The sequence below is a fragment of the Triplophysa dalaica genome, chromosome 23 (genome assembly GCF_015846415.1).
Source record: "Triplophysa dalaica isolate WHDGS20190420 chromosome 23, ASM1584641v1, whole genome shotgun sequence".
NCBI lineage: Eukaryota > Metazoa > Chordata > Actinopteri > Cypriniformes > Nemacheilidae > Triplophysa > Triplophysa dalaica.
In genome coordinates, this window is record NC_079564.1 from 5885413 (window position 1) to 5912094 (window position 26682).

A 26682-nucleotide genomic window follows, 5' to 3' on the forward strand; every position below is an offset into this window, starting at 1 on the left:
GAACTGGCCTATCTGAGGTATCATGTTCTCCCTGTGTCAGCGTGGGTGGGTTACCCCGGGTTCTCCAGTTTCCTCCCACAGCCTAAAAACATGCAGATTAGGTTAATTGAAGATTCTATATTGTCCCCCCAATTTATATATTAAATAGACTTGTGTATAGTAAATTATATTATCGTCATATACAATGGATTGTCTTTTCTTAAAGCATGCAATTGTTGTTCTAATGTGTGTCCGTTTCTTAAAGTTATTCAAATTTGATCTTGTTGTCATAATTTCAGTCATCTTTTCATTTAAGATTCAATTTTACAGACACTAACAGTTAAGTAGCAGCTAAGTAATAAACTAAATTTTATTTTAAAATGCATCGTTGTCGTCAAACAAGAGTTTTCGGCTTTATGCGTCGCTGCGCAGACCGAATAAGTGTATGACATCCAAGTACCGCGAGAGGGTTTCCTTCGCGCAACTCTCGCGGTACTCCGAAGTTAAAAACATCGGTCTGCGCAGCCGCAGCGAGCGCATTTCTCTTCGGGACTCGCAAACAGAAGTCACGAATTAACTTCCTGTCTACCTTCTTAGTTAATTTCGCAGATCTGGACCTGTATTGTATTGCGCTTTCGGTACAACAGGTCGTCCAGACTGTTGACTTAAAAGTAACATGTCATGGGGAAATGGGAACTTGAGCATCGAATGTTCCAGTACTGTTAATGAACTGATCATTGATGATCACCACAACAGTATGTCCGAAAGGAATTAGTTACTATTAACTTAACCAGGTAGGTTTGGTAGTTTTGTTGTGTTTTAAGTGTAAAACCTCGCATGCAAAACCACGTGTGAAGTATTAAACGTGTTTTATTTCCTGTTTTTTTTCCATTCAGTGAAGTCTAGGTTTATGTACACATGCAAAAAGTATTTAATCTTTGTTTTAGTTTGTCTTGTCTTACAGCACATTTATCTAAAAGCTTCAAAACGAGATCCATAGCAAACTTACGTATGATGTTATGTTTTGGTTTCTGAGAAATTAACAGATTTGTGATGCTATGAACAAGAAAAGGTTGTTTGGCCGTGGAAGAGATGTTGGAAAAAATATAATCTAAATCAGAAAGAAAGAGAGAACCCCATTGGTAAGATTTCTCTAAAACCAAGACACACATGTTTGCCTTAATTTGCTTATGATTTTAATACACATTACTTCTGAAAACGTTTTTCTGGATTGCACATCCTGCATTTAATAATGATTTCCTGTTCACAAAAGGACACTTGTTATTAGAAAAGTGTATCATCTGATACGGTTCCCTCACAGGAATGTGACGTCTGCTTTCAACTTCATTTATTGGTGTCCAACATGAAGAAACAATCCCATAAAGCTCTAGATCAGGAGGACCCTCTGTGCTGCTGTGAGTATGTGGACCGTCATGGAAGGCGGAGTCACATGGCAGCATGCTGTTGTGACTGTGAGGATTTGGATGATGCTTTTGACAGGTGAGGGAGGGGCTGTATTAATAACACTTTTTTTATTTGTGTAGTGGGCATCACAAATCTAGGAAAATACGTTTTCTTAATTAACCTAACCAAGAATTTCTTAGTATTTTATTAGTTGCCCTAATGAATCTGCATCGTCTGTCTTGATTTCACAAGTTATTTAAACAAATGTAAGTTTTTTAATTGGTCTGAGATCTTTGGTGCTGACTTAATGCTTTATCTTAAACCCAGAGCACACATAGAATCTGACAGATAAAATATGTTGAACTTTTCTGCAGGCACAGATTACACAGGGGCCAGTTCAAAACTCTGTTTTGTCATGTGATCTTATTAAAACACATTTTTTCATTTGTCCAGGTGGATAAAGAAGGAACCTCTAAAGGCAGATTCTCTGACCCGGTTGGTGGCCACCATCAATGATCGTCTGCGGTTGCCGTGGATATCAGGTGCCAGACGATTTGACCACTCGTTGATCCCTCCCCTTATACTGCTTCCTGTTTTTTTGCACATTGCATCTTGGCACATCCTGCTGGGTATTATAGTTCTAACAACTTTACCTGTATTAGTTATTTTGTACTACTATTTCACCCACCGCAAGAAAGGTCGCACGCTGTTCTTCCTCAGCCTTGCCGTATTCTCACTCTTCTACATGTTCTACCTTTTCGTCGCTGAAGTTGTTCCTCGAGGTGATGTGAATCATATTCAGTTGGGTGCCGTGACGACTGGTGTTGCTCTCACAGTCATTTCCCTCATAAACACCAAGAGGGGGCCGGGTTATGTCAGGCCACTTCCCACTGACACTCATAGCACGGTGACCTATCACAACCCACCGTCGGACATAGATGCTGCATATTTAAACGGAGCACGTCACCAGGTGGTGATAGCCAATCGTGTGAGTGCTCCCGATCGGACTGGTGAATCTGGGACGGCAAGCGTGGAACCCAGGGAGGGTCAAAAGAGGGACTGGTGCTCAGTATGCAAGGTGGTTCGGCCCCCCAGAGCAGGACACTGTCGGATCTGTGGAGTCTGCATCCTACGTCTAGACCACCACTGTGTCTGGTGGGTTTCTATAAAAACGCTGATTTATTCCAGAGGGTCTTAGCCTATTTTTATTTCCACAACATTGTCATTAATCACACAGCAAAGCCATGACCAAAAACTAGAGACATCTGTTACTATTTCTTATAGTAAGACATAGTCCTGCACCATTGAAAAAACATAAATTTGGGCAGACTCTTAAAGAAACAGTTCACTCCAAAATTAAATTTCTTTCTTCATTTATTCATCCTCAAAACCTAGAGTATATTTGTTTCTTATTTGGAACACAAAAGAAGATATTTAGAAAAATGTCTGTGGTTTTGTGTTCATACAGTGGAAGTTAATAGGGGCCAGTGTGTTTTCACCCAAATTCTTTGATTGTTTTGTAAGGTCTTTATACACCTCTGAAAAGACATTTTTGTGTATTATATTGCATTTCCGTCAATAGATCCTCCAACAAATTACACACAGCACCTTTAAAATATAATCTATTGTGTTCCGCAGAAGATAAAAGTCAGTATGGTTTACTCTCACCAGCATTCTCATTTAACCTTTAACATCTTTACTCAGTGATTCAAAGAATCCACACAGGTCGTGTGAATGTATCTGTAATGTGTCTATCTCACCCCGAGTCTGAATATACATCAGCATTTGTTCTGTTCTGTGTTTCTTTATAACTCATATGTGTAAGTGAATGTCCATGTCTCAGTGTCTTGTTTGTCATTTTGTCTTTGTTAGGATCAACAGTTGTGTGGGGCAGGCCAATCACAGCAGTTTCCTTCTGACACTCGTTCTCTTTGTGTTGACGTCACTGTATGGCATCAGTTTGGTCCTTCGCAGTGTGTGTCCCCAGCAGAGTTTGATAATCGCTCTCTTCTACTGTCCTGATGTGTACAACCAGTACAGGTGTGGATTAATGCAAATACTGAAGATAGCATTACTCTTAAATCATAAATGCTTTGTTTAGATGTTGACACACATTGTCATAAATTCATTAAAGGCCTCTACTGCTTTCAGTTCATTAGTTATCCATTAATCATCTGTATGAACGGTTTACTACATTTGATCTATTAACTTATCTGTTTACTTTCTATTTAATGGGATATTATTGTTTTTTCACTTATTAAAATTCCCATATTTATACTATATAAATATTTATTCTACGAGTTTCTTCAGACTCTTATTCTGTTATTGGTCTTAGGACAGAAATATACAGTTAAACATACAGTTTAACAAACACATGTAGATAATTAAACATAGTATTTGAGCACAGAATGCCACACTGACATTAAACATTTAGGAAAGCCCTGTAATTGGACAAAGTGCATATTTACATTACATATTTGTTGTTGGAAGGTAAACAGGAAGATATTTTTGACATTCAAGTGATAGTTCACCCAAAAATGAAAATTCTGTTATCAGTTACTCACTCTTGTCATTTAAAACCTGTATGATAAAAATAGATGAAAGTTGGTAACCAAACAGCACTGGCCACCATTAACTTTCAATGTATGGACACAAAATCAATGCAAGTGAATGGGGCCAGGTAACAACATTCTTCAAAATATCTTCTTTTGTGTTCAATGGAGAACGGAAAGTCATACAGGTTTGAAATAACAAGAGGCTGAGTAAACGATGACAGAATGTTTATTTTTGGGTGAACTATCACTTTTATATTTTCTAATAAAGGAAGTGACCCAATTAATTCTTCATCTTGAGACATTTAACCTGTACATGGAACCTTAGGGAAGAATTAACCTATTTATGTCTGTGTTTGTCAGCACTGCTCTGTGTTTCACGTGTGCCTGGTACAGCAGTATTGTGACCGGAGGTTTGCTAGTCCTTCTGGTTCTCCAGCTCATTAACGTCAGCTACAACACGACACAACGAGAGGTACGTCTTGCGCTGAGAGAGAAAACCGGTCGGACCCTTCTATGGGGCCTGATTGTCGACACAGGCGTCTACTGTCGAGGCTTCATTAGCAATTGGGAGGAATTTTTGACCATGAGCAATGCTCTGGAGCCGCCGAATCCCAAACCAACAGACTTGGTTTAGAAATTAAATCGTCACTCACTGATGACTAACGGACCTTCAGGGGATTACTGCTGAATAGCAGGGGATCAAAGTGATTACTCGCTCATATACTAATGTGAAGCATAAATCTGTGGTATTCAATCCATTCAACAGCTGTTGTAGAGTCAGTTTTATGGCTCTGAGCAGCATGGTCAAGGTCTCAACAACGGTCATAATTCTTGACTATGAAATATGAGATGAACGCTTGTTTTTTGTGGACCATTAGATGGCAGTGTCGTGTGATACATTTTAAGAATTGTATTTCATCAAGTACAACCTTGTCAGGTGTGATCTGATGACAGAACCAGTAAACATGCATGATGTGGCCCTGTTTATTAAAACAATTAATAATTAGAATAATTTTATGCTTTGTTTATTAGCCCATTTGTTTTTGTCTGTCATTACTTATGTCATTTATCAGAAGGATACTTTTTATTCATAATTCTTATTCTATAATAAACATTCACTAAACCAGCACCAGTGTGGCTGTAGACAGATTAAACACAGTTGGTCTAGTCAAAAACAATTTGAACTTTGTCCGTATAAAAAATGGTCATGATATGCTATTGTTATTCATTTCATTTCTGTTTATACATTTATCCCTGTTGAATTGAGCATTTAATATTTGTCTTGTAGTTTTGTATTATAGTTGTTTGTATTAACTTATAGTTGTGTGAATTGACATTAAATTTTAAGCCTTATTTGGTGCCTTTATTATATCATAAGTGATGCTACAGTGCATCCAAACAACTTTCCATCTCATGTAAGCCTAATGAACGTTTTATGTGCGGGTTTGAGTGCTGTTTGTGTGCTTCTTTTCTTGTTGTTGTTCAACTGGGGAGTCTGCATAACTTAGCATTCAGTTAAATTATGAATTAGCGAAATATCTTCTGTATTGCAGCGGGTTTCATTTCATTAATTTCCTTCAGAGCACGAAATCATTCTCAGAATTGAATACATTAAGTGCTTCAAAATCCGGATGTTTATTTCTATTTTTCTCCATTATGTTCTGCTTTTTACATCGAAATGCATTTCATTCAACAAGTTGTTCAATTAAACCACATCCTTCAAAAAATAAACAAGATTAAAATGTGGAAACTCATTAAGCTTCACGGATGTTAATAACATCTCTTGAAGATGTCTTATATGAACGTGTTTTTTGACTGACATTCACAGTCTGTGTGTTCTGGTTAAAGAGGATTTACAGAGCACCGCAGGGAGTCAACAGGAGAAAAGCGGAAGTCGGGCAGAATCTCTGCCACTTTACGTCTAAGTTGTTCTCTTCTAGCTTCTCTTTCCTTCTCTTCTCGTAAGACAGCTGGAAGACGCCTCCAGCCGGCAAAACATCTTTTGACTGCTTTCCTACAAAACCAAGAGAACCAAGTTACTGCATATAATGTATGTAAATATTCTTGCACTGCTACTATATATCTCACTACATCTCTCTTTAAGCAGGATTCATAAGGATGCTGAAAACCCTAAAAAAAGCATAGATTTTTAAAGCAATGTTTACAAGGTTTTAAAAATGACCTGGATTTGGGATAAATGTGACAATAGTTCACTTTGTAGATTAAATAACTGAAAAGTTCCTATTTTATTTGCCGTTCCCATGAAAATAATTGTCCTCAAGTCTCGTTTGCCGTAATTCTGCGCATGTGGCAGGAGGCTACATATGAAAAGTTCAGATGCAAAATCCTCTAAAAGGAACCTCCGCCAAAACTGAGATTATGATCAGTTGGGAATGTCTTTTTAGGATCTTTCTTAGCACAATATCATCACTTATTGCGATTAAGTATTTATACTAGAAAGGGATGAAAACACATATTGAAAGTACTTGAAAAGTGCTGAAATTAGACTTTGTAAAATATGTACGAAGCCTGTTTAAGGAAAAAGTTACAAAATGCACATGGACCCAAACACAGACTTCAAATTAGACATGGGGAAGAGATGCAAAGGTTTACCTGCCGTTGTGCTCCTCTGCACGCTGGTTGTTGTCCCAGGCTGTCAGTCGCTGTTTAGTGGCATGATTCAGCAGAGCCATAAAGACCTTTCTCTGTGTCTGAGTTCTGTAATACCGTTCAGCTCTTGCTTCCAGTATAAACTGCATATCTTTAAACTGTGACAAGCAATGGAATCAGAGATAGACAAGGACTTCAGTAGAGGTGCTTGCTAATACTGCATATTACTAAGGTTTGCTTTAACTCAAATGATTGTTTTTGTGACGTTTTACCGTTTTCCAGTTACTCATGGCCCTCTGAAGCAGGATCTGCTGATATAGCTGAATAGCACTGGCTTCTCTCTCTGCATGAGCCTCATCCACAGCTCGTACCCAGGAGCAGAAGCAGCGTCTCTGAAGCGAGACTGTGTAATGATCTGCCGCTCTCTGGAGGAGAGAGAGGATGCAAAGCCACCCGGAACATAAATAACCGTCTCCTTTAATTAACATTGTCATCATGTCAGACAGTCCCACCGTTCATCTGGATCGATAGCAAACTTCCCTGCTGACTTCCTGTTGGTTGGCTACCTGTGTCAGGGTGTACAGATAGTCTATAAGAGGATTAAAGGACCAACTGCTATAGAAATTAATTGGACGTAGTGCTTTCTTCTTTCGTGGGTATGGATCAATATCTAAACAATACAATATCTCTTTCCTGAATTGCTTTAAAGGGTAGAGTTTAAAAATAAGCTTGTCTGTGGAACACAAAAGATGCTATTCTGGGAAATTCCTCAGTGGTTTTGTGTTTGTATATTGGAAGTCAATGTTACCAACATTCTTCGATATCTTCAGACTAGCAGAAGAATGTCATACAGGTTTGGAATGACATGACGATGAGTAAATAATAACAGAATAAAAATGTTTGAGTGAACTATTGCTTTAAGAGACAAAAATAACAATTGACAAGACACCTCTATAAAAGTAGTCTTTTTATAAAACTACAAAAAAATTTTTTGTGAGGAACAGATTTAAAATGAATTATTCAGATATAATCTCCCTTTTGAGACTTACTTGCTGTGGCTGGATTGTTGAGTAAGTGAAATGACCTCCGATTCGGTACAGATTCCTTATACTGATTCAGTTCTAGAGTTCAATCTACTTTCATTCTGGTCACAACAGTTTTCATTTTAAAAGCTCACGGAAGTGTATAGAATAACCAAATATCACCCAGAAGATCATACAAAATTTGCCACCTTCTGAAAGCTCTACGCACATGTCTATTTTAAGGTGCTTTACTGGTGTTTTAACAGACACTGAACTGACATATGAACTGTCATATCTATGTGAACATCATACATAAATTCTCTTGTGAAACGTGCGCCACATTAAAAATATCAGCAAACGTGTTTAATCAGATTTTCTCATTTTTGGGTGAACTGTTTCTTTAAATCCCTGTCTTTGTCCTTGTCCATCGTTCCCTCTCAATCATTCCTCCCTGTCTGTTAATTCATTTTGATGCCAGGTGGAAGGGCAACAGTATACTGTACACATCATTCAAATTTGGGGACCTGACCAAGAATTTTATACAAGGTAACAGCTGGTCTTTCTGACTGTGTGTGTGAGTTGGCTATAACTCTTCGGATGAATAATTGAGTGTGTGTCTAGAAAGCAGGTGAATTAGCTGCATTGTTCCTGTAGGCTGTGAGAAAGTGTGTCTATGCTGTGATGCTTCAAACCTGTTTATTGATATGGCTTTGCTCCAGTAGACGTTTCCATGGCGCCAGGCCTCGATGGTGTAACAGGGTTCTGAGGTAGTGCTGGGTTGCACGCTGTAACATTTCCTTTTCCTGTTCTACTCTCTTCTGCTTCTCGAGCTCTCTCTAAATCCGAATACACATGTGTTTACTTGGTTGAACATACCATAGATTTGCGTTTTCATATAATATAATAATAATTAAAACAAAGCATTTTCGCATTTATTAATTAAAAAAGCACACGCACCATCCTCTGCTGTCTCTTCTCTTCCCTCTTAGTCTCAGCCTCTTTCTGCTTCTCCGCTTCCTCCAATCTTAGTTTTTCTTCTTCAGCCGCCTTCATTTGAGCCTAAAAGACAAAAAAGAAACACTGGATGTCTCTCAATGTATACGTTCGTAGCGACAGAGTATTTCATCTCAAACAGCTTTGTAGTTATGTGTAGTGATACGATAAAAGTGATAGTTCTCAAAACTTTTACATTTTACAATTTTACATCTTATTTACTCATGATGGTCATTATAAACCTGTATGACTTTTCTTCTTCTACAGAGCTCAAAAAATATATTGTGAAGAATGTCGGTAACCAAACAACATTGACCCCCATTGACATCCATTGTGTTGACACAAACAACTGAGACATTTGACAAAATAGTTTCATGTGTGTTCCACAGATTAAAAAAAGAGTAATTTACAGGTTTTGAAGAGGGTAAATTAAATCAATTTACTGAACTGTTATTTTTGGGATGAACTGTGCCTTTAAGAGAGCTAATGTGCCACAATATCTCTCACATTTCATTCTGCACAAGAGGAAACTCTTACCAGCTTTTCTTCTTCCCGTTTCCTTCTCTGCTCCTCCATCTCTCTCCTGCGTTCTGCACGCTGGCTTGCTCGCTCTTCCATGCCTGAAAGACAGACAGAGAGCGAGAAAGAAAAGAACATGACAGACTGAGACATCTATGGGCACTAGAATGGTGACAGGTTAAATAATTGCATGTTTAGCAGTTTTGACATCAAATCAGTGTAACGTGTCCCTAAAATAATTCAAATAAACATATTGCAAATACGTTTATACGCAGCTTCATTTCATTTTCACAAGTACAAGAAATGTTTGGTTACACAATCCCTGTAGACAACAGACAGCGTCTGCCTTATGTTGCTTTGTGTTTGCTTTAAGAAAAGTTTGGATCGTATCTGAGCAAGACAATGGCTTGTTAATTCTTCAGTGTGAGAAGAATGTCATTGGTCACTGCAAAGGCCCCAAGAATCTGTCCCATCGACTGCCAACGATAATATTTAACAAAGAACAACCCAGCAGGGAGCCGAGTCACAAGGGCTTTTGTTAACACCCACCTTCTGATAGCTGTGGCCGTGTATACTATAACAAATCTCTCTGAATCTCCAACAATTTTGTAAATAACAGCTTTACACAACACTACCACTCATAGGGTTGAATACATACAAGAGCTATTGTGTGGGTGTGATGTGGTTCCGGGCTTACACGATGTTCGCACAAGTGATTTATAAGTGTTTGTCCACATTACTGAGCCTCTGCGTTCAATGCATTCAGTCCGTGAGGATTTCAAACTAGGACATTGCCATGAAATGTATTTTCTATGCTCGGCACAGCCGCAGTAACAGTTTTTCTAATTGGTTGATTGTCTGTGTGAGACTGACCTTGTACAGAAGGATGAGGAAGTGCCGAGCGTCCCAAAGCTGTTTTGCAGGTGCTATGGTTGTTGCCGTTTTCTCCTGAGGCAGTCTTCGCTCTGAGATCATAAGGGGCATGAATATCTTTGTGATTAATGATGCAAACATTCCTTATTTTCTTATGTGCTTCATTTACTCTGGCTCCCACACACAGATACAGCAACAATGTGAGCTTTAGTGACCCTTTGATCAAATCTGCATGATAATGAGCATGTGGTGACAGAAATATTTTATTTGTTCCCTTCCCCCAAAACCTAAGGTGGTACCTTGTTTTTTTCTTCATACTTCCTCTTCCCCTGTCTGTACCTGCGTCAGGTGTAGAACATATGCTTAAAGCTCCAGGTGGCCCGACAGTTGCCAACAGTGTCGTTTTTTCCACCGTGTGTCGCAACTCAAGCATGTTCTGTCTTTGTTGCAGTTGCAGAATCTGCTCCTGTTGCTCTTTCAGGAGGCGTCTTTGCTCGCCTACGGTTTGCTGCAGGGCCGCATGGCGGTGTTTGAATTGTTCACCAGTCAGTTCTGCACCTCTAGTTCGGAGAACGCACTGCTGCACTTTTTGCCCCTCACGGGCCTGTTGTAGCTCCGATGGTGAGAGGGCAGTGTGGCGACGCGTCACCTGCCAGGCCTGAGTGGACGGGGCATCAGATGGGGCAGTGTTGTCAGTGGCTGGTCCAGCCGGTGAATTGATTTCTGGAGGTGCTGATGTGTCCTGCGGGAGAAAAGGTTGTTATAGCTCATAAAAAAATTCTAAGTCTGACATATTTCATTGTGCTATCATTTTATCCGAATAAAAATAATCTCCTCACTTGTTGACTGATGTTCTCTGAATGAATGAGTTTGTCAGGAGAGCTAGTGATTGGAGGAAATGTGATAGTCTCCGCCCCCAATTTCCCAGAAGCTGCTGCACGTATCAGGGCAGCCATTTTACACCTAGTTTCTTCTTGTTGTTTAAGAAGCTCCTTTCGCTCGCGTTCTACCCGACACCACACATGCCAGTCACTGAGACAACGCCTCAGAAGCCTCCTGCGGTCACTGTCCACCGCCTGCTTGGAGCGCCTGTGGAAATTACAGATATTATTCAAAACCCTCAGGATGAATTTAACCTTTGAATAATATTCATCATTTTTGGAGCATATATAGACGCTCAGATGGCAGATCCACAGACCACCTGCAGTCCATATGCTACTTTCCTGCTGCATATTTCAACACAGCCAATATAATAAACTGTTATCTCAATGTCTGAGCTTAGAAGCACATAAAAAACGATCTTTGATTGGTCACTTTACAAATCAATCAGACATCCTGTCTATATGGGTGGTTCTTAGTCAATTCACTTCCAATGTCCACAAATAAGTTATCTTACCTATGCTCCCGTCTCAGCTCTTCTTCAGTTCTCTTGGCTTCGCTCTCCTCTCTTCTGGCCCAAACCAGAGCTCGCCATGCCCGCCACGCCCTCAGTTGCCTCCTCCAATCACACAGCGCCGCTGCCTTTCCCATGCGCACCCTTCTCTCCAAAACCGTAGAGTACCATGCAGAGAAATGCCTCTGAATGCACTGTGAAAAACATACATAGAACCGGTCAAAACCATGTAGGCGTTTAGTAAACAAAATATAATTATAGTGATTTCTAAAGATCTAACTTTTAACTTGAGAAGCTCAACTTTGGCTTCTAGCTTCATCTTTCTGGGTTGAAGGTCTTTGTCCCGTTTCTTTTGTTTGATTGAATTGGGAGGTTTTGGAATGACAGAGCACTCAGTGGAGCCTTTTCTTTGTTTCTGAAGCCTGTCTCTCTCCCTGTTCAACACAAATGTCAATTGATACATAAAAGAATGAGAAAATCATTGCTATATTGTGGAAGTTTTATACATTTGTACAGTTTCGAGCTTAAAAAAGTTTAGAAAGGAGTAGCGATGTAACAATATCAAAATCTAACTGTACGGTAAAACCTCGGAATAAAGTCCACGGTGTGATTTTTATTGCTATATTTAAAATCACAAATGATGACTAGGAAACGTGCCGTAAGCATCCTCTTTTCTTTATCCTCTTATCATAACGGTTGCTTAGAGGTATGAGTTTTAACATGAGTTGGGTCAAATGACCTATTATTCTCTTTTTTGAATCAAAATAATTGCACCAGATGGACCTCCCCAAAGGTAACATCTATTATTTTTTCAAACATTCTCTATGTTAGGCTCGGAAGACCTATGGTTTCATACAGTCATGTGACCAGGATAATATTGAGACAATTTTGCAATTTATTATTGATCTGTACAGCACTTTGCTCCACTTAGGTGGTTGTAAAATGCTTTATAAATAAACTTTACTTGCATGCTTGCTACTGCGATAACACGATATCTATAATATTGTTACATCCCTAGAAAGGAGCCTTAGCTCAATCTAAATACTTGTCTAGACCAATGTATTTCATGAATAATCAAAACTTATATTTATTAAGTCTATTGCTATTAAATAATCAGAATTTATTGCAAATAAATGGGGGGTGCAAATGTTGTATTTATACATGTTTCGTGCAAGCAGGTCCACATTCCTCTTCTCCTTCATCTCCCTCCGCAAACGAATCATCTCCTGCTGTATCATCTCCTCCTGTTTGCAAGCCTCCTGTCTCTTCCTTGCCTGCTTTCCCTGTTCCAGCCGCCACGCCTCCTCTCGCGCCTCCCTCAACACTTCCTTCTCTTTGCGCATTTTGTCTCGCTCTGCATCTCTTCGTGCACGATTCTCCTTCACTTGTTTGTGGCGCATCTCTATGGTGACGTTGGGGTCTCTCCATGTCTTTTTAGTTTCGTCGGAGTTCACTTTGAGATTCTCAGCCATTCCAAAGTCCAACACCTCAGTTTCCATCAGGCCCTGGAGAAAGTTCTCTACCACAGAGTTCTCCTCTTCCTGTGATAGGAGAGAGTACATCTCTAAAAAGAGAGAGAATAAATTAAAGGATTTTGATTATTAAAAAAATAAAGAACTGTGAGTTAAAGAATAAAAAACAGGTAAAGCCTATATAAATACCATCAAAGTTAATATAGCTGGGCTGTGTGGTTTTAACTAATTGTTTGGTTTTTGAATTCTCCATTTTACTCATCTCCTCTTCTTCTTCCTCATCGTCCATTTCAAGCTCCAGACGTAACTTCTGGTTCATCCACTCGCTCAGAATAGACCGAGCTGTAGAATATGAAGATTAAAGGACATGTTCATTTATTAATCTTCGTGATTTGATTCTTTCTTCAACAGAACATAAAATAAGACAGTAGTTTTATGTGCATGCATTGGAAATCAATGGAGGAAAGTGTTGTTTAATTACAAAAGTTATTTAGCATAAGAAACTCAAAAAAGGTCTAAAATGACACGAGGGTGAATAAAAGATGAAACATTTTTCATTTTGGGGTAAACTATCCCCGTAAGTACAGAATTTTAACAAGTGCACCTTCACTGTATGCATCATCGTGATCCTGTAGCTGCTCTATGCTCTGCAGTGCCTCACTATGTTTACCACTGTGTGCTTTCTTTAAAGAAAACACCTCAGCTACGGCATACTCTGAAGCCATTTCCACCTTCTGTGAATGATAACGCAAAAGAAAGTATGATTATGAAAATAAATAATGGCAAAACATAATGGTTTATTTTGCATAATATCATGACTTAAATGTACTTACCTTCATCCACTGCTTTATATCATCCTCATTCAGCTGCGCCTGAAACATCAGAGAGATAATTTAGCTCCGCACACTGTATCAAATAAGTTGAAACTACAACATATATTATTGCATTCTCTACAGTCATAAACTAATGAGAAAATACATTTATATGAATAATATATGGCACGTCTGATCCCTGGATTAATGTCATTGTATTATCATGGACCAGCTTTATTGTGAATACACCTGTTGGTTTGCATTGCACATTTAAGATAAAGCCCAATGCTTAGTCACAGATCCATTCATTACATGTGCATGACCAAACAACCCGAGTTTGAAATGTACTAACTTTAGATGAATATAATACACCTGGATGAATATTTAAAACAGGGGGTTGAAATGTCGAACAATACCCATGCTTATAACATATTATACGATTTAATCCAATCATATGTTAATTAAATGAATTGTATTTAAATGTGACCAAAGGTGCGTTAAATAGAGAAAGTGCCAAGACGAAAGAGTCACACTTGCCTTATTTCTGCCCGTTTTGCTCTTATCAAATGTTTTCCAACGAAATATATCCGGTCTGTGCATGGAATACGCCATAATCGCCAATAGACATTCGTCTGGGTAGCAATAAATAGTTTTCAGAGTTTACTTATCATTTAAAGTATATATTATACAAACATTAACTTGAGCTTCCCAACAAAACACAAACACAGGGAACTTTTTACCTTGCTGAGGATTTATGGGACTTGCAGTTTGCACAGTCAAGCGTAGTATGAGCGTCAAGCAATCCTGACCGAAAAAGAACTACAACTTCTCAGAAGCTGCTTCCCTGTAACCATGGAAACCGTTGCTACGCCATCATACGTTTATGAATGGGCTTCTAGCGCCGGATAAAATAAATATGTTTTAGTCTATTGATATCTGTCAGCTAGATAGACCGAAAATAATTATACATTTAAATACATACATGTATAAAATCCATGACTGCGCTTTAGGCGCTGTAGTGACGTAGTAAATGTGAGACGCTACTCCAAGCAGCAACGTTACGCTGTTATACTGCGACGGGGGTCCTCACGTGTTCTGCTTTCTAAAGCAATTTTACACGAAATAGGTAATAATAAGTGGATTTTACAACTTTTTATTTATTTCCACATTGAAAATGTTGTATTTTAGACACAGCAGTAATCATGTTGTTGGTGTAGTGTGTACTTTTATCACTCTTAATAAGATAAGTTTGAAAACTACAGAGTAGTGTTTTTCTATTAGTTTTATTATTAAATGTGTCGATATTTGCATTTTATAAACTCTATATGTCTCTTAAAATCAGAGCTGACAAGAGAAATGTTGTCATCTTTCTAGATCTCAATTGCATCCATTTTAAGACAAGCTACAGTTGTACAGGTATGATGAAGCTGGAATTGTCACGAGTGGTTCAGGGATGTCGCTTGGGTGTTTTGACCGGATTGGGGAAGACAGGGCAGCACTGCCTAGAGGTGCCCGGCTGTCTCCTCTACACCCGATGTGCAACTGTACCCCATCTGACACAGGACACATTACACACACTAAGTGATCTACCCTCAGTCACCCAAGTGACTGTGGAAAGCCTGTAAGTTATTCATATTCATCTAAATATTGATAGAGTGTTGCATCTTTCCAGTATTTTTTCGAGCAAAAAGTGGTGGAATGTTATTTAATAATTAGTTAAGTTCACAGTAATTGTCCATTATCGATGGAAAAGTAATACCAGACATTCTGGAAAAGAGGATGTCAACATATAATATTATTTATGTACTATTTTGTTTAGATTTTATGGCCACATCAAGAAACTCTGCAATTCATTTCGAAATTTTGGTTTTCATCTGTTTTCTAAACAAAAAATAAATTTTAATATTTGTTTTTTTATGAGGTAATGTTCTTTTAATCTGATCCTGTGATCAGGATTATTATTATACTATTCTTGACTGTTTCCTCAGTACCATGAACCATTTAAAATGATTTGGACAAGTATGTAAACCTAAACTATTGGACCATAAAATCGATTTCTGTTTGTTTGTTTTTCAGTGCAGAACATCAGGAGGTGCTTGAAGAATGTAAAGAGGGTGTAAGAAAATTTGCAGGTTAGCAGTCCAACTGTTACTTCTGTACCTTGGTATTTGTTTTGACTTATTTTAAGTCTATCAGTGATGTTAAGTAGTCAGAAACGTCTAAATTGACTTCAGACGGTAAGCAATTTTTTCATGGGGACAAACAAATTAGTGCTTTTATCTTTGTGGGAACATATTTGGTCCTCACACTGTAGGGTTTACAAGGACATACACATACACATATATACATACAATATGTGTGTGTATATTATACATTTATAATGATGATCATTGGCCATTGTAAATGAATAAGATAAGAGCCCTATTCCACTTAGTGCTGCTAGTATAAGTTTAACAATATCTAAAATGCTATGCAACTGATTAATAAAGATGATTATTAAATTATTACGTGGAAAAAATACATCGTCAACCAGTCAACTTTGCAGTGGAGCATTGTGTCAATGTAACGTCTGTCTCACTCTTACAACCTCTTTTTCTCAATGACTAATAATTGCCTCCTTAAAAATCATAATGAGTTCATGTTTGGGTGCATGTGACAGATACATTTTTTTAAAATAGGTTTTCATTTTACAAACATGATGGAAAGGTCTCTGACTCTGTTTCGGTTGTTGCCTTCAGCAATTCAACAAGTAATGAGAGATGTAATTGCATTCACAACATAACATTTAGAAACTCTAAAAATAGTTCAGACAATGTCTTAAGGCAGCAAAAGGGTCAAATGGTTAATTACGAAGAGGAAACCTGGGCTTAAAGACTACTGCTGTTGCTCACTTCTGTTATTTTTTTCATATAATCAGCTCCACTTAACCATTATCTCTAGACCTTTTCGTCTTTCATACAAGTTCACTAATCTTCAGCATGAGCTCCTGCATTAAAGTTAAATCAGTTTGGACGCGTTATGCAAATGTACACTTTTCTCCTCGACAGCACTCAACGGTGCCCCAATTTGTTGTAATCTCCATATAAATGCATTTTCATGTCTTGCGAAAAGCAAGTTTATTTTGCCAGTAAACAGTGTTGTTATAATGAGCAAGTGTTCAGCCTGATTGCATATAACCGTGCTCAGGCATTCCGGCACTAAGCATCTGTCAAATATATTTTGCATTTCTCGACTTTCACTTTAGGATGGATTGTTACAATCTTAGAAATCTTCGATTTATATGTTAATGTTTGTTGGTTAGAGCTGTGCTAGTTATGATTGATCAACATTTACATCAAAATAATTCATTTGATGATGATGGTGTCTTTATGCAGGTCTTCATAATACTGTGCTCTTCTGCTCTCTGCACGATTCTGTGAACCCCAACCCTGCTGGCCACGTCACCAACAAGGTTAGATAACCGAGTCTTAAGGAATTTTTGGGTAGAATACGTGTCCCTTTTTTGTCAGCCGGTCTTATAGCTAATGTAATGAGACCTGTTATAAGAGCTGTGTGTTGGTTTAACAGACAGTATCCGTGTGGGGAAGCGGTGGCCGGATAGAGCTGACGGCGGCCCGGTTCATGGCTATTCAGGCAGCTATCCAGCCCGACTTTTATCAGAGCATGGCAGACGGAGAGACCTGGCAGGCCAATTCATCTCGCAAGAGAGTCCGTAAAGCAGTGGACAGAACTCTGGCCCATCTGGATGAGTGTCTGATGTTGCACCAGAAGACCCAGGTCTGTGCACAAAAGCACCGGTTGAAATTTAGAGTCCTGAATACTTTCTCAATACCTCTGGCTGCACGGAGAACTGACATATACAACCTCAGTCACATGACAGAGTCCGTTATTTAATACCTGTAGTGAATTATTGCGATTACTCTTTGGTGGCAATCTCATTGTTTCTATTACATTTTACTTACAGATGCTTTGTGTCAGGATCTATTGAGATAAATGCAATATGAAATACATAAATATGCTTTCAGACGTGTATAAATATCTTACATTATGAAGTCTTTTTTTATAAACTTAGAATGAGTTATTTCTATCGACATACAGTGCGGGGACCCTTACAGTGAATTCGTCATGTTGTTTCTACAGTAGCCCTAAACGGACAAACTGCTCTACAGAGCGTATTTTATAAACATGTTATCTCCTTAAGCAAAGAAGCGAAAACATGATGACATCTTTGTCCTGTGCAGCCACCATAGTGCTTCGAAAGGGAGGGGTGGAGCAAGGCGTTGGTTGCAATTCGCAACCTCACCAGTAGATGCCGCTAAATTTCATACACTTAAATATCAGCAGATTACGATCCTGCTTTTTAATTTTTGTGATTCTGTACTTAATAGCATAAAGTATTTTTTTATCTTGTTTGTTACAGGTATTTGTAAACTCTTTGGCTTTGTCCGCAGGAATTGAAGCAGGCTGAAATATTTGGAGTTTTGGAAGGCGGAGATATAATGGAGGAGAGGCTTCGCTCAACTCGAGAGACTGCAAAGCGTCCTGTGGGTGGATTTGTCCTAGATGGATTTCATTCAGCTGCCATGAACCAGGACGTGAGGGGTCAGTTGATTCAAGCGATAACTGCAGAGCTTCCACATGAAAAGCCAAGGTATGCCACACGCACAGGCTTACGTCAGATAGAAATTGAATAGATATATCTCCTCTTTTGTATTTCCTTCTTGATATGCACCTCTGATTCTCAGCAACCGTAGAAACGCTTCATCCCTCCTAAAGCAATAGACACCACCTCCCCTCACTGGGGAACTGGGAGTGATGGAGTGGTTCTGTGAAGAAAGTTCATCTGAGTTCCTGGTGATGTAATGAGTGATTTCTGTCATTTCTCCAGTCTCAGACAGTGACTCAAATGTTCAAGAATTACAAAAAACATGCATAATAGCATTTGTGGAGAAACGCTAATTTGAACATGTTTTCGACTTCTCATCGCATTTACTCTCTTCTATTGATTTCTTGTCTCAGAACATATAAACAAAACTTTTGTGAATATTAACAGTTTTATTGTGTCTTATATTATGTCTCAGTCTGTACATTTGTACATGCCACAATGTATTAGTGAGCTCAATTTGATTTATATCTAACATTTGTTATTTGAGTTTCATTTTTGTGTTTCACGGTATGATTCGATCGATAAGTTTATGAAATAGCTTTGAATCTGCATTGAACAGAACCAAACAAAAAACTGCAGATCCGCTGGCTTTGTATTAATACTTAATGATTTACCCTGGGCTGAAGCTTAATCTAGTTTTGATTAATCACTTGAGTTCAGTGTAATCTGTCTTTCTGGGGCACCCTGGGAGAAGTATTCCCGAAACAACAGCAAAAATGCATTGTAAGATCCCAAGCTTCGGAGTTGCTTCTGAACTGCACACAATAGCATAATGATCTTTCATGTTATGGCATCACAATGTAGCAGTCTGTTATATACAAATCAGTTGTGTATAATCCTAATGTGTAAAAACAAGTTATTATATGTGGATTGTCTGCTGCTGTCATATAATGAGATATTATGATTATTATATATACAGTATGTATAAAAAAATCTCCATTTGTGGACCACAGAGGAGAAAATGCTAAAGTATGATGTGACGTCTTTAAAGGGATAGTTCATTAGACATTAACCATTGAACAATATTGTAAAAGAGCTTTGTAACAGATACCCGTTTGCTTAGTAATATCTAGGGCTGTCACAATATCAGATTTTCACTACACGGTTATTGTGGCCAAAAAATGTCATGACAACAATATTATTCATCTTTAATTTAGTTTTTTTTCTGTTTTGTCTTTGATTCAATGAATTTCGATAAAAATACAAGTGTATACAATACATGATATATGTGGAATGAACACGATATTAATAATGTGTTTTAATATTACGATTTTTGTCAATACTGGTATGTTGTGACACCCCCAGCTTCAACAAAGCATAATTTGTAAAGTATTTGGTGTATTGACAGATGTGTTTTCTCTCTTTGTATGTGGGTGTCAGGTTGATTTTGGGGGTCGGTTGTCCTGACCAGGTGATCAGCTGTGCTGAAGCAGGAGTCGACCTGTTTGAAAGCTTCTTCCCCTTTCAAGTGACCGAACGAGGCTGTGCATTGAACTTCAACTACAATATTAATCCTGACCCTGAGACAGCAGGTACATCATCACCTAAAGGTGTGGAAAAGTCAGTAGTCATAATAGTGGACATTCTTAAGATTAGTTATGTTTGCAGAACAAGCTTAACCAAACAGAATCATGGCAAAAAGTTTTTTCAAAGGCCCCTGCTACCTTTTCTTCCTGCCATATCTTACATTATTACAGGTAGTCCCGCCCTCAAATTCACGCTAATTTCTGTGTCAATTTAGTTACATTATGGCTTGTTTTTTATTTTTGTGTTTTGGGACTATTTTTAAAAAACAAAAAGGTTCTATCTACAAAATCGAATTATAATTTGGTGCTTTAAGGTTATAATTCACACATGAGGACCAATCAGGATCAGCTTTCTTTTTCATGTGAGGGAATATCTGAGGACACAGTGCAACACAAAACAATGTTTAAAAGAATCCTCAAGGTTGACTGTTTTATTGATACTACAACAAGAGCAGCTCGAACGACAGTATTTTTTGTTTTACGTTTTGTTGAGATACACTTTTTTTATGATTGTAGGCACAACTCTAGCCAGCAACGCTAGCTTTCTTATACCTGTGTTCACAAAGACTCTCATAATGCAGTTAATGCCAAATTGTCAACAACGTCAAGAGTCTTCATTACAACAATAAAAAATATTAATCATCTCTAAAAAGTAATTTGATCTGTCCCACCTTCTGTGGATAAAACATTGATACAATGGCCTTTTGAACAAGAAAAAAACATCCTAAAATATGAAAACAGAGTCATAAAAACCATGCAAATGTTGCTTTTTTACACATTAATATACAATAATTTTATGTTTTAACAAAAGTTATAAGTAAATTGTTTGTTTTGCTTGAAAATGTATTGCTTTAATGAATGTTTTTCCAGATATAACCTAACAATTCTAAACCGAAAGGGTTTTTCAGAATCTTTCTTTTTCATGTGTAAAAGAGATTTGTTCCTTGTATCATTTATACTGCAAAAACTTTAAAGCTCCATGTCTCAAAACTACTCAGACCACAGAAAGAACCTTATAATTCTGAGGCGACGACGTATTAGCCCGGTTTCATAGACAAGGCTTAGTCTAAGCCAAGACTATGCCTTAGTAAATTTCGGCTATTTAAGTCGCTCTTATTAAAATGCCTTAAAAAGTATTACTGGTGTGCATCTTGAGACAAAACAATGACACTGACTAATTTTTAGATATGTCAGGGCAAGTTATTTTCAGTTAAGACAGCTAATTAATTCAGGTCTTAAGCCTTGTGTATGAAACCATGCATTATGTGTTTCATGAGCTCAATGGGTAGATTTATTGCTTTAGCAACACAAAGGTTAACAGTTTGATTATCGGGGTGCACACTGAGTGCACTGTAACTCTCTTGCAGCATCCGCCAAATAGGCCTACGTAAATTTAAAATCATTTTTTTGTCTTTGAGAAGGCGTTTGAGATTATGTAAGCCTATGATCGATAAAGGTGCTGCTTTTTGCCATAACAATGAATTAATAAAGATTTTTTGAGTTTTAGCCGCCACTGCTTTGCCAGTAGGGACAATAACAAAATAAAGACCAGCATTCAAGTCGATTTTTCACACTTTGTGTTGGTGGGAGGCCTTCTCAAAGCTGTCATAGATAATTATGTTGTAGTTTAGAGAGTTTTGGAGAGATTGTGTGTTTGTTCAGGCTCCATTCAAATGAAATAATTAGCTTGTTAGAGAGAATTACAGCCCTAGGCAACAGACTTGCTATCTTTACTTCAAGAAACACCTAATTTCTCAAATGTATACCTCATTATGGTTTGCAATGTTTTAATATGCCTTTTACTTTTCTTTGAGAATAGATAAAGCACATTTACCTTATGTATCCAGATCAGGAGGCATGGTTTATTCACTATTGGAAATAAATAATTGATTTGTGTTGTGTGGTGCGCAGCGGTCTGTTCTGAGAGCGAGGAAATCGATGTGTTAGGATGGTAATAGAGTTCAGGAAAAGCCCTTGCAGAATGAAGGAAGAAGGGCCATATCCCCTTATCCAATTAGAGAGCGCTGTGGGGAAAGCAGCTATAGCCTCATTCCTGTCTGCCTCCTGTAACACCAGGTTACAGGTGTTCAAATCCAATCTACTTTTGTTCTTTTTTGCTTACTTTATAACAATGAAAGGGATACTTCAGCCAAGAATCAAAATTTCCCCATGTTTTACTCGCCCTCAAGGCATCCTAACTGAATATGACTTTCTTCTTGAAGAATAATGCAGTTGGAGTTATAATACCACGTATAATTTTTTTGGGAGTGAATGGGGCAATTTTTTGAAGCTCCAAAATGTGCATCCATCGATCAAAGAACTGCTCGACACGGCGCCTAAACTCAGACAGTTTCTTCATATCTCATGTTAATTTTGATAACTTAAGGAATAGTATCGCACTCTTTAAATATCCGTAGAGGCTTTTGTTTGATAACATTTATAAAAGACAGAGACAGAGTCCTGCACGCATGATGGGACTAAAGCACCAAAACACAGACATAAGACTCAGTTTCACTTACCCTGTGCGGTTAATATTCAACATCCTTTAAGTGGTGGGACCGCTCCATCTATCAGTTTAAAACGATCTATACGATTTATATAACATTCCTCACCAAAATGCAGTGAACAAACACACACCTGAACTTTGCAAACGCAGTGCTCTCTCTCTCTGGCTCCAACTGGTTGACGTGTACCCATGCTCTTTCTCCCGCTCTCTCTTGGTTGAGGCGTTGGCGTGCAATTCTTCTCGCTCTGGCGGGTTGACGTGTTGGCATGATTTTCCGGGAGAATCGTCCAATAAAGGACAATGAAAACTTGTAAGGAAAAACTTTCCGAAACCTATACAAACGCTGGGGGGGTGAATCGAGCGCAGAAATACTATGTCATGTGTCCAACTCTTTTTTTTGACAAGTTGACCATGTCAAGCATGAGAAGCACGATTAACATTGTAAAGAAGTAAGAATGCATGAAACACCGTTCCACATCCCCTTCAATAAAGGTCTTCTGAAGTGAGAAAAACAAGCATCTGGTTCGAGCCCAGCCGAGGGATAACAGAAATTAGACATTATCGTTAATAGTGTTTTCAATATGGATCAATTACGCATCGATTCGCTTCAGAAGACGAGCAGTTCTTTGATCGATGGATGTGCTTTTTGGAGCTTCAAAAATTTGCCTCCCATTCTAACGCTTGGAAGGAAAATAATATGTGGTATTATGACTCTAACTGCATTATTCTTCAAGAAGAAAGAAATATTCAGTTAGGATGCCTTGAGGGTGAGTAAAACATGGAACAATTTAGTTTCTTGGCTGAAGAATCCCTTCAAGACGAGTAATGTACAATTAATAGCAGTAATGTAATTTATCATGATATATCATTTAACCTAATCATGGAGTTTAAGGATTAAGTCACAGAAGATGGCATAATTTATTGCCTTTGGTGTATGAGTATAACACATTAATGGGATTTGTCTCAAGATTAATAGTTATTTATGTATGTGTGGCACAGTGCTGGAACTAAATGGAGAGACGCCCGCTGTCACAAAGCCCAGCAAAAATGGAGATGAAAGTATGACGACTTTCGAAATCAATCTCAAGGATAAAAGGTATGTGTGTATGAAGGCATACAAGGACATGTTCCTTAACCTCCAAACTGCTCCTCTCTTATCGCATGAGGGTTAGGAATTCACATGCATCACTATCTCATTCACCCCAGCTGGGAGGCAAAAAGAATGAATCTAATATGGCAATAAATTCATGGGCATTATCACAGCATTGCCCCCATCACTGGAGTCAGATTAGATTTGTGGTTGAAGGGGTGAGATATTAAAAAAGATATTTACAGCACTCCCATGCATATAAACAAGTGCTTAATAAAACTGTATACATACTCTCAACTGTGTATAAAAATCGCATTTGTAACGTTGCATTTAACGTTTTAGGTATCAGGATGATTTTCGCCCACTTGTGGAGGGATGTGACTGCTACTGTTGTCAGAAGCACATGAGAGCGTATATTCATCATTTACTGGTGACCAATGAGCTGCTCGCCGGCGTTTTACTCATGCTGCACAATATGGCACACTACCTCGGCTTCTTCAGAGCGCTGCGGGAGGCAATCGCCAACGACCGTCTGCAGGACTTTAAAAATAGAGTTCTCAGTTGAAGAGAGCGAGATGTGTCATTGAAGTGATTGAAGGACATGGGGCCAGAACTTCTACTTCAAGCTATGGAGGAGCCATACGAGTGCTCTGATTTCAGATTATGCGTGTTTACGTGAATATAAAGCTGTATTCTCATGTCCTTGGCATGTAAAATGCAGTGATCTCCTCTTTTCCCCTGGCTCATTTCAGAGGGAGCGTATGGATTTGCATTTGTCATTCGTTTTACTCAATGAACAAATTGTCCTAGGAGGGGTATTGATAACAGAGAAATTACCTTTTTAATAGGGTAGGACCAAATTCACTCCCTATAGCTCTCTAGTACATTTTCTTGTTGTTGTATTACTCTATTACTGCATAATAATCTTTATGTTTGTTAAATAATACACTTATTTATATAACATAGTTTTAAAACAGTATTGTCAAACAACAGTTTTACTTACCAAATTACTATTATGGTAGATTTGGGCATTTTCATATTTTTTTGTCACAAAGCACATCTAGCTCACTGTTTGTAAAAACGGATAAGGTGCCTTTTGTATGGTTTGGTCCTGAATTGTTTTGTATTTATATTCCTCAGATAACTACACAATAAATGATGGATCTAATGAGATTCACCAGAATTTAGACCTTCAAGCGATAGGAGATTTAAATAATGATGGTGATAATTATTAAATATTCAATTTACTGCAGATTACTGCTGCGTATTATTCGTATCAATTCTTTCATTTTTGCTTTAATGACATCATGCGCTTGAGCTGTTATGTACTACACGAGTTCCAAAACATCTTACTGCCAATAGGTTTCTAATGTTCAATGTTGTGGTACAGTTTTGGATCTAGTAAGTGTATATGTGGGACAATTGAATATGCAGATTCACTTTTGAGAATTTACTTTAGTTTTCGGGTTTTGGTGCTCTAGGAGTGGCAGCAGGTTGCATTTCCATTTAAAATATGTTCCCTGACACTTTCTCAGCAGGTGGGTTCTTCCCAACGTTTTACCCAATTACCTTTTCCGCAAGAGCCAGGAGAGATTGTTAAAGAAAGTCCCTGGATCACTTTCCCATGTGCTTGATTCTGCTCTGACTTTCAATAATAAACCGTCCTGAGAAATATGACATTAAATTAAATGTTACATCCGACTCCGCTCTCCTCTATTAATCCTAAACTTGACACAGACCTGTAAGCCACTAACTGCTGAGCTTTGTGTAATTAAATTAAGATTTACTTCGTTTTACCTCTTGGTGATTCGCTTTCATGAAGCTTTGTTAATTCTGCCTTTCATTTTGTATACTCTTGCTTTATTCATATTCTTGCATCTGACCTAGAGTATTTATGCACACAGGAGTGCTTGAAATGACTTTGAAAACCCACACTTGACTAACCCTACACATTTCCTTTGAGATTTCTGATTGCAATGGATTTTCTGTTCTGTATAAGACCCAAGGTGATATTTCATGAAAAATGTCGTTCTTATGAGGGTTTCTCAAATATGCACGTTGTATGAATGAAGTGCTGGTGAAGGCATTAGGGTATCAGTCCAGTGGCATCTCAACACATTTGAATTTCCCTCTGGATCCATTGGATCTCAGATGTCAGTGATCTGACACAGTATAAGAAATGTCTCAGTAATGCTGTTCTGTGCTGTATAATATGAATTTTAATTTCAGCTGAATGTCATGGGTGTTCCCTTGCCTCCTTTGCATTCAAAGAAGAGGGACGGCTATATCAGTGGAGGGTTGTTCTTGTGAGAGAGCTTGACCTTTTGGTCCCTTTAGAAGTCATTTAAATCCATTTTAAGGTCGAATCCTTTTTCGTTTATTGCGTTCAACAAGTGTCAATTCTAATTGATATAGAGAGACCTATTCAATACATTAGTTTATTGACTCATATTGTGGTTTTCATTATTTTCAAATATGGCAAAGCATTCTGAGAGCTGGACAGTTTGTTGTTTGACCTAGAACAAGTTATTAAAGAAGTCTGAAATCCCTGTGGAGACTGTTTCCCAAAAATATATTTTTGAACCAAGGATGCTCAATAGGTGGACACTTATTGTTGCTCTTCTCAGAAATTCATGGCAATGCTAGTTCCAAAGGGCCTAAAGCGTTGTACATTTTCTCAGGTGCTGTTCCATTTATGCCTGGCCTACTTTCTTTAGTATTTTGTCCGTTTTATGAAAGGTTGGGGAAAGTTGAGTTAAAGGTTATTGATGTCGGTTGCAGTGGTTAGATTTGCGTCTGAATAGGTCAAACAGGAAGTAGTGCCCTTTTCTCGAGTCCCATCTTTCACCTGTTATCTTTCTTTGGTGCAAACTGATTTCTCTCATGCACCCAGTTACTTTTGATTAAATGATTCAAGGAGCTGGATGCTGAACTTCTGCGGTGACAAATGTGTCTCATGTTCTTTGTTAAGTTTAATAAAGTTCAAGGCAAATTGTCCCATGATGTTCTGATGTTGTTTTTCTGTAAGCATGAAATTATAATTATAGTTCTGCGGAGGATGAGATTGGCAGAGAGGTCTTGTGAGGTCTTGTGAATTCAAATATAAGACCCAGGGCCAAACTTCATTTTATAGAGATTTCTGCTAAATTTTCCAGGTTATACAGGGTTGATTTTCGAAGGACATAGCGTACAAGTATAACAAATGGCATGGTGTTCACACTAACACTGCAGCAGTCTGTGACTATGACTATGTGACTATGGG

At 38.2% G+C, this 26682-nt stretch overlaps 3 protein-coding genes across 13 annotated transcripts; 2 read left to right on the forward strand and 1 right to left on the reverse strand.

The window, feature by feature from the left end:
• The first annotated feature begins 503 nt into the window (after positions 1-503).
• On the forward strand, positions 504-5692 carry zdhhc23b (zinc finger DHHC-type palmitoyltransferase 23b). Of its 8 annotated transcripts, none has more exons than XM_056738178.1 (6): positions 504-1121; positions 1301-1479; positions 1837-1925; positions 2082-2538; positions 3256-3423; positions 4299-5692. In XM_056738178.1, exons 2-6 carry the CDS (start codon positions 1343-1345, stop codon positions 4570-4572), a joined length of 1125 nt encoding a protein of 374 aa, XP_056594156.1. In that variant the 5' UTR covers positions 504-1121; positions 1301-1342; the 3' UTR covers positions 4573-5692. The 8 variants fall into 8 exon arrangements, with proteins under 8 accessions (XP_056594156.1, XP_056594157.1, XP_056594150.1 ...); XM_056738179.1 differs by having other exon boundaries at positions 2154-2538; XM_056738172.1 differs by having other exon boundaries at positions 506-773; positions 1016-1121; positions 1837-2538.
• On the reverse strand, positions 5546-14507 carry ccdc191 (coiled-coil domain containing 191). 3 transcript variants are annotated; one of them, XM_056738168.1, is made up of 17 exons: positions 14373-14507; positions 14170-14264; positions 13654-13692; positions 13425-13554; positions 13010-13162; positions 12510-12912; positions 11629-11782; positions 11352-11542; positions 10795-11044; positions 10255-10697; positions 9956-10047; positions 9101-9183; positions 8528-8629; positions 8263-8406; positions 6821-6973; positions 6552-6706; positions 5546-5952 (listed from the first exon to the last, which is right to left on the reverse strand). In XM_056738168.1, the coding sequence occupies exons 2-17, from the start codon at positions 14242-14244 to the stop codon at positions 5781-5783; spliced, it is 2739 nt and encodes a 912-aa protein (XP_056594146.1). In that variant the 5' UTR covers positions 14245-14264; positions 14373-14507; the 3' UTR covers positions 5546-5780. The 3 variants fall into 3 exon arrangements, with proteins under 3 accessions (XP_056594146.1, XP_056594149.1, XP_056594148.1); XM_056738171.1 differs by lacking the exons at positions 5546-5952; positions 6552-6706; positions 14373-14507 and adding an exon at positions 7061-7114 and having other exon boundaries at positions 6844-6973; positions 14170-14354; XM_056738170.1 differs by lacking the exons at positions 5546-5952; positions 6552-6706; positions 14373-14507 and having other exon boundaries at positions 6930-7114; positions 14170-14354.
• Positions 14508-14629: 122 nt separating this feature from the next.
• Positions 14630-26336, forward strand: qtrt2 (queuine tRNA-ribosyltransferase accessory subunit 2). Of its 2 annotated transcripts, none has more exons than XM_056738180.1 (9): positions 14630-14758; positions 15007-15253; positions 15709-15764; positions 17007-17083; positions 17200-17409; positions 18084-18283; positions 19679-19848; positions 23330-23426; positions 23763-26336. In XM_056738180.1, the coding sequence occupies exons 2-9, from the start codon at positions 15051-15053 to the stop codon at positions 23983-23985; spliced, it is 1236 nt and encodes a 411-aa protein (XP_056594158.1). In that variant the 5' UTR covers positions 14630-14758; positions 15007-15050; the 3' UTR covers positions 23986-26336. The 2 variants fall into 2 exon arrangements, with proteins under 2 accessions (XP_056594158.1, XP_056594159.1); XM_056738181.1 differs by having other exon boundaries at positions 19679-19830; positions 23763-26335.
• The last annotated feature ends 346 nt before the right edge of the window (positions 26337-26682 follow it).

What these genes read in the sequence shown, in the direction of transcription:
- ccdc191 (XM_056738168.1), bottom strand. Translation starts at nt 14,244, where the DNA reads ATGGCGTATTCCATGCACAGACCGGATATATTTCGTTGGAAAACATTT. An exon ending in CGATGATGCATACAGTGAAG is followed by an intron (nt 13,163 to 13,424) that starts GTGCACTTGTTA and finishes CATATTCTACAG; the next exon opens with CTCGGTCTATTCTGAGCGAG. An exon ending in CAGCTATATTAACTTTGATG is followed by an intron (nt 12,913 to 13,009) that starts GTATTTATATAG and finishes CTCTCTTTTTAG; the next exon opens with AGATGTACTCTCTCCTATCA.
- qtrt2 (XM_056738180.1), top strand. Translation starts at nt 15,051, where the DNA reads ATGATGAAGCTGGAATTGTCACGAGTGGTTCAGGGATGTCGCTTGGGT. An exon ending in CAAGTGACTGTGGAAAGCCT is followed by an intron (nt 15,254 to 15,708) that starts GTAAGTTATTCA and finishes TTTGTTTTTCAG; the next exon opens with TGCAGAACATCAGGAGGTGC. An exon ending in CTTCCACATGAAAAGCCAAG is followed by an intron (nt 18,284 to 19,678) that starts GTATGCCACACG and finishes TGTGGGTGTCAG; the next exon opens with GTTGATTTTGGGGGTCGGTT.
- zdhhc23b (XM_056738174.1), top strand. Translation starts at nt 1,343, where the DNA reads ATGAAGAAACAATCCCATAAAGCTCTAGATCAGGAGGACCCTCTGTGC. An exon ending in TTGGATGATGCTTTTGACAG is followed by an intron (nt 1,480 to 1,836) that starts GTGAGGGAGGGG and finishes TCATTTGTCCAG; the next exon opens with GTGGATAAAGAAGGAACCTC. An exon ending in GATGTGTACAACCAGTACAG is followed by an intron (nt 3,424 to 4,298) that starts GTGTGGATTAAT and finishes TGTGTTTGTCAG; the next exon opens with CACTGCTCTGTGTTTCACGT.